We start from the raw sequence: 13,892 nt of genomic DNA, 5'->3' as shown, positions 1-13,892 counted from the left end.
CCATCATAATGTTTATTCACTCTATTTTCCGAAATGTGAGATTAATGATTTGATATAAACAAAGAAAGACAATAAGTAGAGGACAATCTAAAAAAAATCACAGTTGTATATTTTTATTGAACCAGAGCACACGAAATATTGAGTTTGATGACGTATGTGTGGTCCTGGGTGACGTCTTTGTGACGGCCACTGAATGCACTTTTACAAGCTGTGAATACACCTTATTAAATTATTTTTAGAAGCTTGCATCATTGAAATAACAAGCTGGAAACTAGGATGTACTTTTAATTTGTTTTGATTTTTTATAAGTATCACTTGTTAATACTAATTATGGTAGTGGATAAAAAGTAGGTAAGTGAAATTAGAAAAAGTAAATATTAAGTGCGTGGGCTCGGGAAATTGCTATTTATTGACCATATCTAAGGTAGGAACCTGACTTTAGCATCAGAACATTAATTTGGCAACAAAAACAAAAGGGCCGAATGGAGTTCACCTATTATGTTTGCATTAGTTCGGGTTCCTATTACTTGTATGGCCTCTCTCTCTCTCTCTCTCTAATGCAAACATAATAGGTGAACTCCATTCGGCCCTTTTGTTTTTGTTGCCAAATTAATGTTCTGATGCTAAAGTCAGGTTCCTACCTTAGATATGGTCAATAATAACCTTATATATTTATATATATATATATATATATATATATATATATACTGTCCAATTATGTAGGCGACGCCAGGGGTCTCGGGTTCGAATCCCGGCCTGGGCAAGAGTGTTTGTGACTGTTCATTCATCAATTTCATCATATCATCACTCATCCCCATCTTCGCAATTAGCCAAAAGTGCAGAAAAGCGAAGTAAAATAAACAAAGTCAAAGTTAACAAACAAAACCATTATGTAGGAACGGATTCTACGATAAATCAGTGTCCATAATGCATTATTATTTTGTTACAATCCTGCAAATGTAGGTGGAGTAGGAAGATGGCTGGAAAGAGAGTCCGTTGGCGATGCTTCGTTGAGGCTCTATGCTCCGTAGCGGAGTAACAGGAAATACAAGTCAAGTCAAGTAAGTCAATGCGGCTCTGACGTTTTAACTAAAAATCAGTGCAATGTCTACCTATGCCAATTTTCTTTATCTTCTCATCTATGAAACGCATGTTCAGAACTCTTCATGAAGTATTCATGTCATGTTCTTTCAAAGAAACAGGACTCATGTTTAGCAAATGTTTGCTACGTGAACGTGATCAGAAGATCTTGGCCGGGATGTGGTATTATGCTGAATCTTTGGTCGTTTGTTTTGAAGGAAAGTGAAGTCTAACTTGACCAACAGCAACTGAGGCTGTGTCCATGCTGTTCTCTGTTGTTACGAGAGTCTGCATTCACAATATTATTTTTAGCGGAAAATAGGCACAACTTCAGTCAGTCAACGTGTTTCTTACGTCTGAACTACAGCCCCTGAGGCGTTTTTTCTGGTAGGGCGTGGTACCCGGACTAACCCTACGTTATGAACACAATTAAATCTCAATTCGTTTCTTTCCCTCAGAGTTCGTACTTTAACACATTTTCGCCATTAATCGCAATTATGTTTATGATTTTTAATCTTAGCCTTTGTTCTTAATCTAAACATAATTCTGATAATTAACATTATTTTTCTTCAGACAACATGTACCTGGGCCAATTTTTCATTTTTAATCAATCGGGGGCAATTGGAGTGATGCTACTTATCGTGGCTTATCTATGGGACAAAGGAGTAAGAAAAAGCAATGTAGTTTTCGTAAGTATTCGTATTTATCATTTACTTTAATATATAAATGCAAAACCTTTTTTAAATTATATGTTATAACTATTCATCTTTCATTATCTTTCAGTGTCTACTTTTGTCATCTTAGCTAAATAATATACTATTGGATCTAACAGCAGAGCTATATTGCGATTGCGATAAACTTAAAAATATCTATTAGGTTTACACATATTATCATACCAGATTAACTGAATTGCATATGTTGTTCTTTGACAACTTAAAGATTGAAACTGTTTGTTATAAGTTAGCCTATCTTCTTTGTTTGACCAAACATCCCTGCAATAACTTAATTTAGGCGCTTGTTTTCATTATTAATAATACACTTATTTATACTCTATATTTTGAAATTTACAGGCTTTCACACTATTTAAATTAAACATAGTTGAAATTAATATTTTGCTGTATGATTGGCATACGTGTTTTTGTCTATAATATATTCTAATTATTCTACTTACTCTTTAACTCTCGTATATTTAAATGTGGAGTAACACTCAAACTTACTACGGAGAATTGAAAAGAGAATTTACTATTGCTTTATCAATTTTGAAGATCAGAACATTTTTGAAATGTATTCGATTCTCGATTCTTTATTTGTGGCATAGAGCCATCTCGGTATTATATTACACGTATCACAATTATGCAAAAATAATAAAAACCACATTAACTGAAGAGGACGCATGAACATTGTAATTAAGAAGAACCAAATGTCGCAGAAGCATCACAGGAATCAGCCATATTGTTTCCTACTTATGATACGTTGTGCTTCCATCTACCCTCAAAAGGTGCAACTAATTCACTACCAAATTCTCAAAGCTAAGAATAACATTGTCCTGGCTTGATAGCTCTGTCTCCGAAAATGTTGGTTACAATTTGTTCCTGTGCTCTCTTGAACTGAATAATAATTGTCTACCATGAAACAAAACTGTTAATGATAGAGTGGTTAATATAATGTACTAAGAGACAAGGCACCACAGATTCAAATCTTGGGGTAAAGATGAAAAACTCGATATTTTTGAGATTGGTCGTACGTGAATCTCTCATTCTGAACATTCAGCGAGGTGGTAGGTCAAGTCATTAAACGAATTATAATAATTCAGTAGTGAGCTGGAACGGAATAGAGAATGGGAACAATTCTATGAGATCTAGTCATGTAAGTGTGAAATTGGATGCGTACATATTTCCTGGGCCTTCCCGGTAGCGTAGTGGTAACGTCGTCGCCTTTTAATCAAGTGGTTCCGGGTTAGACATAGTGGTTCTGATCTCAATTTATATTGTAGGCCCAGTCTCAATTAGCCTACCTGTGCATAAAGTAGACGTAAAACAAACTAACACTGACAAATTGTCAAAACCATGTTCATCTAGTTTTACGCAATGCGAGGTTCACGAATTTAAACAAAGAAGTAATGAACATTAGTACAATTGCACTCCTTAGAAACACTTGAATGGTAAAACTCATGGGTAATTTGCCTAGTAATATTTATGCACGTTACTGTACGTACACCCAATGACAAAAGTAATAGTAGGCGAATTATCCATTACCATTTTCATTCTGTTCTTCACAATGTGATGAGATGATCATGAATTGAAAAAAAATTCAGAACGCAGAGGACAACGTCTGCTTCACATTAACAAAATTCCATTCCTTAAAATAACGCAGGTTGTAGAATAAAAAATAAATAAATAAATAAAAATAAATTAGTAATGGACAATTTGCATATGCCGTTGGCTACTCTAGATTCGAATTTTTCAATGCTTTTTTTATTGTGGGCATCGGTGGCGTTGATTGAGAAATAAAACTAGGGCGCAAGGTGAAAGGGGGGGAGGACAAGGACAATTTACTTTCCCTTGGTACATAAGGCTTATATAGCATAGTGCGGGGGCCAAAGTGACAACTGCCCCCGTCACCCCTCTTAATCGCCGCCACTGGTTGACATGTGTGTGTTTGTTGTCTTCAGGGTTCAGGGCCGTCCCTAGGAGAGTGCGGAGCCTAGGGCACATAGCATGCACGGAGCCTATAACAAAAATTGTTCAGATTAATTTTAAAAATCCAAGATCTCGGTGATTTATATACCCTCGATAACAGTCTTCACAGGGAATATAATCTATTAACATTTTGTTGCACATTTTATCATTTTACCTCTATAAAATCGTACATACGCCCGTCAAAATTGAAAATTCTGGATAAACTCTTGCTCATTCTGAAAGTAGATTCCCTAAATAATTAAAAATCATGTATTACGTATTTTGTGTAATATGAAACTATTATCATTCATGACTTCGATTTTCACTTTCAACTGTCTTTATTGGTATTATCTATTGGTTTTTCAAAGTTTCTTGTCTTCTTTAATCTCAAGTAACTTTAATAAGAATAAACTTGTCTCAACACTAGCTACAGTAACAGATATTGTCAGCAAAATTCAATGCAATGTACAGTGGAATCCATGAGTATTATCGTGCAAATTGTCCATCACCATGTTCGTGCACTTTATTTAACCAAACAAGAGCTTCAAGAATTGAAAGAAAACTCAAAACTAGCTGTTGACAACTTCTGCACCAGCATATATAAAAATCCATCGCTTAAAAACACATAGGATGTAAGAGAAAAATTAATGAAAATAGTCATGGACAATTTGCCGAGCAATACTAGTGGTCCCACTGTACGTGTTTGGAAAGGATTCTGAAAGATGACGAATGTATTGTACGGCTTGTTCTGCTGTTTTAATGTCCTGAGGTAAGAGATCACGGAATACTTTAAGTTCTGAACATAAATCACTGCCACCAGTAACGCAACATTCGCCAAGGCTCAATGTAACATCCTAATTCTTACAATGCTTGACTAATTCTTCTTTGAGTCCCCATGTCATGCACCTTTACGCATTGTAAGTGTAAAACAAAATGATCATCTTACAAGTATTTTTAATATTGTTGATACGGTCCAGGTATTAAGCGTATGGCTACACGGCATGGTCTTCACGGCGAGAAGAAGAGAAATCATAAGCAGATGTATTCTGTGTGTATTCTTGCTATATCGTGATTCAATGTACTTGAATGTTTCGGACATAACGTCCAGTTTCTATTAAATATGTTAATTGTTCACCGCCTGGTTTTTATCTTGTACAACTTAGTATTAATCTACATTACCATGTCCTTCACTCCGAACCTATCAATTGTATTTGACGATGAGGATAAATACTTTATTTTTATTCTGTATGGGATATAAATACAAATGATTTATAGTGATTTATAGGACCCGGGACTTTATGTCCTATAAAATTGTAAAATATGTATGTAATTATATCATAAAAAATTAAAAATATGTCAGAAAAATGCAGAAACATTACCAGTAAAGCCAAAAGTATGCACAACAGTACTTTCGAATTTCTCATTATACGGGAAGTCGGTATCTTCCAGGGATACTGGGGTGGGGTGGGGTATAAATTGAAGTCAGAATTAACTTTAACCGAAGAATGTAGTTGGAAAATACTAAAAACGTCGTGAGGTTCACTGCAATTATCTTAAGTTCCATTTACTATTATGTCAGATTTACCCCTCTGTGGAAACTGTGTGGTGGAGCTGTCTCGCGTTGCGCAGACACTTGTTTTTGTTCGTCTACTTCGGAGATAACCGAGACAGAGTATACACACTGATACGTGTGTGGCTCAAACAAGTGAAACTCCCGTTCTCGATTGCCGATAGAGTAGGGGCTGTAATGTACCGAATGTTATTTTTACATTTGACTGATTGGGAGAAGCAAGAAAAAGGTAAAGAAATGAGAACAATTGAGACTTGTTTACGGTGATTCTCATGCACGCACTATAATGATAGAGAACATTTCCCCTCAATAATGTTCGCACGGATATCAATTGTTGGCGAGATAAAGAAAAGGGGGTATTATTGTTCTGTACTAGTCGGTAAGAAAATACTATATATCCTTTTAATTTCTTCCTCCATTATTTCCTTATCCTGCCATCGATAATGCAAACTATCCATTGCGCTAAAGGTACAAAGGAAAAAATTATAAAATAACCGATTATATGCAAGACAATTACGAAATTATACAGAAATATGTCTTATTACGAGAAAATTGGAAAATATGTTGCTAAAATGCTAAATTGGTAAAATATGTCAAAATATGCCTTATCAAGTTCGTCTATTTCGGCTGATTTTCAACAGATACGTAAAGATCTCACCAGTATTCGATCCGATGCCAAATAAAAAATATGTTATAACATGACGTCCCGGGCCCTAGTGATTAATCTATGACAGTAAACAACATAATACTTGTATAAAATTGCCATAATACAAATAGGAAAGTTGACAACACTGTCTAACCACAACAGGACACGTTCATTCACTAATATTGTTTTATATTTGCAGTTTACGATTGGCTTTGGATCTTTCCTTGTTTTCATTGCGAGCTTCGTACCCTCTACGGGATGCATTTTGGTTCTGAGGGTGAAAACGATTGCTAACGACACAAGAAAAGGCATGCTGTTTACCACTTCGACCGAAAACATGGGGACATTTTATTCCAAGCCCAAGGCCTTCAGGGAGAATTACTTCAACCAATATTATCGGCGAAAAGTTTGCACAGGTTCCAACATGGAGGTACGTTTACTTTGATTCAAGGAATACTTTAATCTGGTTTACCGTAGATGTTCGAGCATTGGTCACAGTGACGTTACTTAAACTCGGTAATTCACGTGAGAAGAGTGAATGTAGCTTCTATGCATTTCATTCTTGCCGCCAGTTGGCGTGACAATCAATTAAATAAAATCTTATGCACAATCAAGGGACTAAAATCTTATGCAGATTCAAGGGACGCAATTTAATTTGCTAATGATGATATACAGGATGTCCCAAATAAAAGTATACCCAGATTGAAGGCAATTAAATCAGTGTGTTTATACGTTTTTCTGTGAAGTATGCACAAATACAACATGTAAGGAAAAGTGCTCTAATGCATTACAGTGTACATGTAAATATGGCACTACAGGAGATGTTGGAAGTGGCTTCCCCCATCTGCAGACACAGGTCCGTTATTTTAATCATATTTTGGTATGTGTTAAGCAGCTGATGCTGTATTATGTTTGCAATTGCTGGTGTGATATTAACCTTAAAGGAGGTATGCCTTACACACGACTCGACGACAAAAATTATTTGCTGCAATGTTAACATCATCTTCATTGACGGTACATCTTCTTCCTCATTGACCTGTTCTCACCTGTAAATGACCAAAACCACATTTACAATTTTCCCTACCGTGCTACTATCATCCATTAAACAAAACAAAAACTACAAATTATTATGACAAATCAAATCAGCATATATTCGGGTAGGGTATACTTTTATTTGCGACACCCTGTATAATTTATATATCATTTTAAGAAATTAAATTGGAAGTACCTTTTTGTATCGTATTATCTTTAATTATAGATTACACCTAGACGAGGATATATTTTTTCTTCTCTTGCAGTATTTGTGTTATGTCATGGTTTAGTAATTTCAATTTACTGGCATGTCTGTACAATCTCCTTTTACAATAATTGGCGAATATGTTTTGAAACTTGCCACAAGATGGGACTAGTAATATTATCGCATAATAATATATACTAGAGCGTGTACATCCTTTTGACTCTTCATTGCATCCCAGATATATTGATTAATCTTTCCATCCTTATGAGATATGACGTTATTTAAGTAAACAGGTCAACGAGGTATCTTTAAAAAGACGCAATGTTTGCAACCTTCCAACCTTTTCTTGCAATATTACATTCATAGTTGTGTTACTTCATGTATCTTATTTCTCAAAGTATTAAATGTTGACTTCGTAGCTGATGAGTAATCAAGTGTTATTGGGTTGAGTGGCATCTTGTGTGTGTATGTGATTCAAATGTTTTGGATCTGTTTGAAGGTATTACCAAGCCGTAATCTGCACAGTGACGGCGAGAGCCTGAAATAAGTGGGGGCTACAGATTTTGATTTCAAATGCCGTAGATCAAGAAGGTCCTTGGTTATTCTTGTACACACTCCAGTCCTCGAGCATGTTACGACCACCATTGCAATTGAAAATTCTTTGTTGCAGTATATGCAACATACTTTATATTTTTATTACCATCCCAACTGCAGTCACGCACCATGCTTTCTGGGAAGAAAGTTAGAGAAAGTGCAGACCTATCACATATGACCTGAATGGTCAGTTAGTTCAAAAATCTGTTAACGATTAAATATTACCGTATTTCACCGCTTAATCGTCGCACCCTGTTTTTTCAGTCTAAAATTTGTGCACAACCTTTTATCGCATAGTCGACGGATCGGCGAGTCAGATAACGAAACCAATGGTGGCGACGCAGAATCTTCGGACGGACACAAAAGATGTAATCTTGTAACTCCGTGCTTCCCAATACTGTAGTAAATTTTCTCGAATCCATAATCCACAAATCAATAATAGAAATTATGACTATTAATTTTAACGTATATTCACAAGTATTTCGTGCATCATAATCTTGCACCAAAGACAGTTTAGTAATAAATAGGGAACGAATTTTAAGGTACAGCACCTTTCCAAAAATATAGCTGTTTCAATACCAACCGTTTGTGATATGTATTTTAGGACATGAAATCACGTAAAATGAACGCACTTTGTTGCAAATAACGAGAGCTATAAAATGGTATAATATAATCATTGCAGCCCCTATAGTTCCCAAGATAATGTAGCAAAACCAAGGAGAGAAAACACAAACCACAGTTCTCTATGCGGTCCGCGCGCATTATATACAGAAGGTGCAGAAAAAGAGAGCATTGAATGTTATCAGCACCTTCTTTGGCACCTTTTTGAAAACTTTTTCAGAACCTTATTTTCACTCTCCCGACCATAATTTTTCACCTTAAAATCCTTTCCCTAGTAATAAATAATTTAAGTACCTGTAATATCTGCAACAATTTTTTAAAGACAAAAAGCTTCACATAATGGTCGCACCATAAGAGCATAAAATCTGCAACGATTATTGGGTAAATTACGGTATATATTTGGCTAAATTCTAATTAGTACTCGTGGAGCATTTTTTTAGTGATCCGGCTAGTTTTCGATCGTTACAGTGTTCTTGCTGCAAATCCGACTATGTAACAGATCTGGAGATGATAATCGATCGTGGAAATTCAGATGGTTGCTGCTATGAGAATAATTCCACCAGCCACACTTCCAGAAGTTGCTGCAGGGGCAACCAATCATCTCTAAAGGTATGCATTCTTCTGTTCAGTAACTATATTGTATACCTACAAGCACCAAAATTTCCAGATGGTATACGCTGAATTTCGTGAAGCGTTGTGGCCATGTTTCCATTAAATTTGGATTATGTATCCATTGAATATCTATTAACATTTCAAAAAAAATGGTGGAATACTGATGTCATGAAAGAGGAGGCAATTTTACAATTTTTAAAAAAAATATTTGAAAACCGTATTTTAGTGATTGAGTTTTTATTGTATTGTATTTTCTTGTTAATATTGTTTTCGCGAATTGTCAGTTTGTACACTGTTAATAGCTTCAAGAATGCTACTAATAAGACGAAAATGAAAAACTTGGAAATTACTTTTGCATACAGCACTACTTACATTGAGCAAAAAAGTCTTCTTTTGTAGCTGTTTCTATGTGTTTACTTCAAAACACTCCAAATTGTCTCGTCGCCACACTTGTCACTAGAACGACTTCAACGAACTCTTGAATTGGTGTCATTTACAGCACGGTAAATACAAGCCACATCTTCAGACATCAACTGGTGGGCCTCATCAACATTATGTTCCCGATCACGAGAAAGCTGTACTATACATAAACAAATATAAACTAAATGAAAGTAGAAGGTAGCCGCATTGTAAAAAACCTCTTGCTAGGGGTCCACAGTAAAAAGTAACAACAATTAAGAAATTATGGTAATACCAAATGTTTACTACGACAATTGTGGTTACAGAAACAAAATTAAAAGTTAGTATGTCCGCCGTTTGCTTCTCTCACAGCACGAAGACAATCAGGGTAAGAGCTCAGAAGATTCGCAAACAAGTCCGTATTCCATTCCATGTCACGGAGGACTTGTTCCAGATGTGCATGGAATGTTGCCCGGGCATAGCAATCATCGTACCCTTTCTTCCAATTGTCAGTTACCCAACGTTCACTTCGATGCAGTTTCTTCGCGACCCATTTGCGGTTGATGAATGCTGCTCCACCTTCCATTGCTTCTCGAAACGCATTGGCTCTTATCCGATGACAACTCTCTGCTCCTCACTGTCACACAATAGATTCGCCATCTTGGAATTTATTCCTGGAACACAGAAAAAAAGCCTACTTTAACACACCACACTTCAATGTGCGTTAATGAATAAGGTTACCCAGAGGGTAAACAGCGTGTACCACCATATACCCTCTAGATAGGTATGCTAATCAGGTATTATCTTCTGATGTTATTCTTAGGATAATTGAGGACTAAAAGTGGTAAACGTTGTAAGTGCCAAAAGCGAAAGTGTTGGGAAATCGCATCGTTCCTCACATCAGCCCGTAAGAACGTTCACACTAGTGACCTCTTTACACGCCCTTTGAACTACTTAGAGGGCTACCAGCCACTTTTCACGTTTACCACATTATAAAGCATGGCACATGCACAGTTTAACGTGGAAAACGGTGTTTGAATTATTTTGGCACTTACATCGTTTACCAATTTTAGTCTTCAATTCATGATATGTGGTTAATTGATGAAAAAGCTATAATTTTTCGTAATAAGGTTTGATTCAGGCCTCCCCCTAAATAAGTACGATATGAAAAAACAACCCAGAAAAGTAAAGCTAAAAATAATCTAAAAACTACAGAGTACAGACCTGGGGGTGACTCTTTTCGAAGACACCCACACAATACACTTTGGACTGCATTCAGCAGACTAACAAGGGCCTGGCGTCTGGACTTGCAGCCAGTATAATTTTCTGTGGAGCTCCTGTTCTGCCCTATCCATTTTGGTTTGTCCCCTCACTCATCCCATCATATCACCATTCATCCTCATCTTTGCGATTAACCAAAAATGGCAGAAAAGCGAATAAAAATAAAACAAATCAATCATTCAATCATGTCAACAAATTAAATGTGGCGATTCCCCAATTAAGTGAATTTGAGGGGTTAGGTGTATGTAATTAAAAATACTACCATAACAGCTGTTTTTGTAGCAAATGTTGATTCTGAAAAATACACATGTATTTTATGATGAATTTTTCGATTCATATTTGTATTTATATTCATCTAAATGCTATTTTAAAATGAGAAATTAAAGAAAATGAACGCAATGCAGATCTGAAACCTGCAGGTTGGTTTCGCGCCATGGACGTCCGCAGGATTTTTCCAGGGAGGGGAAAGCAAGGTATTTTTTTTGTAGAGGGGGCAAAGGAGGCATATTTTTCCTCGTAATAGTGATGACTCCTCAAAAAACACTATTTCAGTCTGAAATTATCATCTTCCTTCAACGTATTTATACTAATTAACATAAATTACTGTGGCTGAAGTGAAATTATGTGTGAAATATATAATTTTCAGGTGCACATTAATTTTCCAGGTGGGGCCGCGGCCTCCAGAGGTGCTAAGGCTGTCCTTAGCCGCTCATACGGGAAAACCTATAGTTCGCATATTTTCCGAGATTTCAGAAATTCTGGCGCTAGTATACCTATCTTCCCATTAACGCGCAGATTCTCTTCCGCTGTTCGATAGTTCTTGAAACGAACACCAGAGGTAAGGTATAGCACTATGCTCTACCTCATTATCTCCACCAATCAATATACGTGTACTATACTAATAAGTGCGATTTAATAAGCGTTCTACATAAAAGAAGAGCGCATTTATTAAATATCTTGTCATCTTCTCTCTAGGTACTTGACTTCCAAAGAAAAATAGACAAGACACTACGCATAAGTTTGGAAGCCATAATGAATTTAAAAATCTCGATATTACGTCATACTGCTGTCTCAATAATCTTCTTGGTGAGTACATTCTTTAGTATCTATTCTAATGATTCCTCCAATAATCAAATGTTTAGTGAAAGGTTTAGTTGCAAGAGAAATGCTTTGAACAACCCCGATGTTTGAATTACTTGTAATCACATTATTATACTTTTCTCTTATATACTTATAGGTAAAGCAGTAAGCAAAACGTGCTGAATTAAATGGAAATATCTTAAAACCAGAGACTATAAGAGGAAAAATCATGGCTATTGAGAAAATATTTTCCACTTTCAACCTATCACTGCTGTGGTCCTGTTCATACGTATTTATTTACAAATGATGTTTTAATGTCAAATTCGATTTTCTACCTATCAAAGTGAAAGTTTTTAATCTTTCTCAATCACTATTTCCAGCCTTATTAATAAGACGATCCAGTGAATTAAAATTTTTCTCATACATTTTCACATCGTCGTTCTTCACATAAGTATTAATAAACATTAGCTATTTTTACTTATAATTGAGCTATTCAGAATCTTTTTTTTTCTTTTTAGTATAGCTCTTTGCTTAGGACACATTTCCAATAATCTCGTGTGTTTTTATATGTGTATTTTCAATTAATTTATATTTTTCGAATATTAATGTGTTTATTTACTATAACCAAGGTGTATTTGAAAAGTAGATGAGAAGTAATTCCCTTCTGGTTGCCATTTTTTATTCTTGGGATGGGGGGAAACTATATGAAATATTTATATAATTTATATAATAACCCGATCTTTCAAGAATAAATATTGGAATTGTGCCGGAATCTCCTCCCACTGGATTCTTTTTTTTTTAAATACCACATTAACTATAGATATTTCCCCTAATTTGTCCATATGACCAGGGGCCTCGGCCGCGTGCCCCTGTTGACCCCCTCCTTATGATCAGATATGCCAAAAAAGTGTCATATTAAACATTGTGTGTAATGTTTAGTGGAATCCAATCTAGGATAGTCACACTGTCAGTCTAGAATAAAAATCCTCAGACTCTGATAACGTGGGACGTGCATGTTTGCTCTTATTTTCACCTGTAAAAACGTAATTGATAATTTTCCCACTGAAATTCGATTTCTGAACTGAAAACTTTGTTGCACCTGGCAACAGCCGGTTTACCGAAATCGACGCGAAAAGTCGTTACACAGCTGCCGCTGCTGCAATTTGAGCATGAACGGTTTGCGAGCAGCGTTGCCATCTGACTCTTTCGGTTAAAATCGTTCCCTCCATGATTCGAAACATGTTGACAAATATTATATTTGTAGAGTTGCTTTTGTTTTGTTAGCATGTTTAAGGTTAGAGATAGTACATTTCAACGTTCTTGTCTGATATCTCTCGTTTTGTAGGTCGTGCTATGCCTTTCAAAGCCAGAGTAGTTGGTGTTCGAAAATTCACAAGGAAGTCTAGCATGCGGTAACCAACGCCATCTAGTCCTTGGCCGGTTTATCTGGAGTGGAAGTAAAATCCAATGAAAATATAAACTCTAACTTGTCTTTTTTTTGTCTCAACGAGTTAATTTTATCTTTTATAGTTCTTGTAACGAACATCTAAAATGTAAATATAGATAGTACTTATTTTCCAATTACTGTTAGTATTTTTATTTATGTTCAATTAATTCGTGTTGCGGAGAACACAGTAGTTAGTACTGAGATTGTGCTTTCAATGGCACGCCATATCTGTTATATTAAGCTTGAAACTTCGAAGAATGCTCTTTCAGTGAATCCCTAACATGATTCTCTAAAATGTTACGCAAAATGTCTAATTTGTGGTAATTTTAGTGCAAAATTTACATTTACGCTGCCCTAAAAACATATTTACACCCCTCAGATTGAAAATTCTGGATACTTCTTGTGAGCATGTAGGCAAGTTTCGGTGCAAATAGGTTATATCCTTTGCGTGGGTAATAGACATTCTCTTTTTTTATTATCTTCATTCTTAACTTGTTACAGGATGCTCTGCTCTTTGGACTTGCTAATGGTACAGTCGGATTCATTAATATTACCAGGCAAAATGTTAATCACAAAATTCGCCCACTTTTCTCTTGCACCCTACGGGATTTTTAAGATCGGAATTTTACCGATGTTTGTAAAGTTTG

The 13,892-nt window shown here is 35.8% G+C and overlaps 1 protein-coding gene across 2 annotated transcripts; it reads left to right on the top strand.

Annotated features, from left to right (window-relative positions):
* Positions 1 to 245: 245 nt before the first annotated feature.
* LOC145996939 (uncharacterized) lies at positions 246 to 13,373 on the top strand. Of its 2 annotated transcripts, none has more exons than XM_083133523.1 (6): positions 246 to 351; positions 1,654 to 1,769; positions 6,174 to 6,404; positions 8,895 to 9,035; positions 11,694 to 11,804; positions 13,144 to 13,373. In XM_083133523.1, the coding sequence occupies exons 2-6, from the start codon at positions 1,659 to 1,661 to the stop codon at positions 13,171 to 13,173; spliced, it is 624 nt and encodes a 207-aa protein (XP_082989649.1). In that variant the 5' UTR covers positions 246 to 351; positions 1,654 to 1,658; the 3' UTR covers positions 13,174 to 13,373. The 2 variants fall into 2 exon arrangements, with proteins under 2 accessions (XP_082989649.1, XP_082989650.1); XM_083133524.1 differs by lacking the exon at positions 246 to 351 and adding an exon at positions 974 to 1,061.
* Positions 13,374 to 13,892: the final 519 nt, after the last annotated feature.

Source organism: Lepisma saccharinum, chromosome 13, assembly GCF_977018435.1.
Source record: "Lepisma saccharinum chromosome 13, izLepSacc3.1, whole genome shotgun sequence".
Taxonomy (NCBI): Eukaryota; Metazoa; Arthropoda; class Insecta; order Zygentoma; family Lepismatidae; genus Lepisma; species Lepisma saccharinum.
Note: the sequence above shows the minus strand (reverse complement) of the source record. Positions and strands in the feature narration are given on the sequence as shown.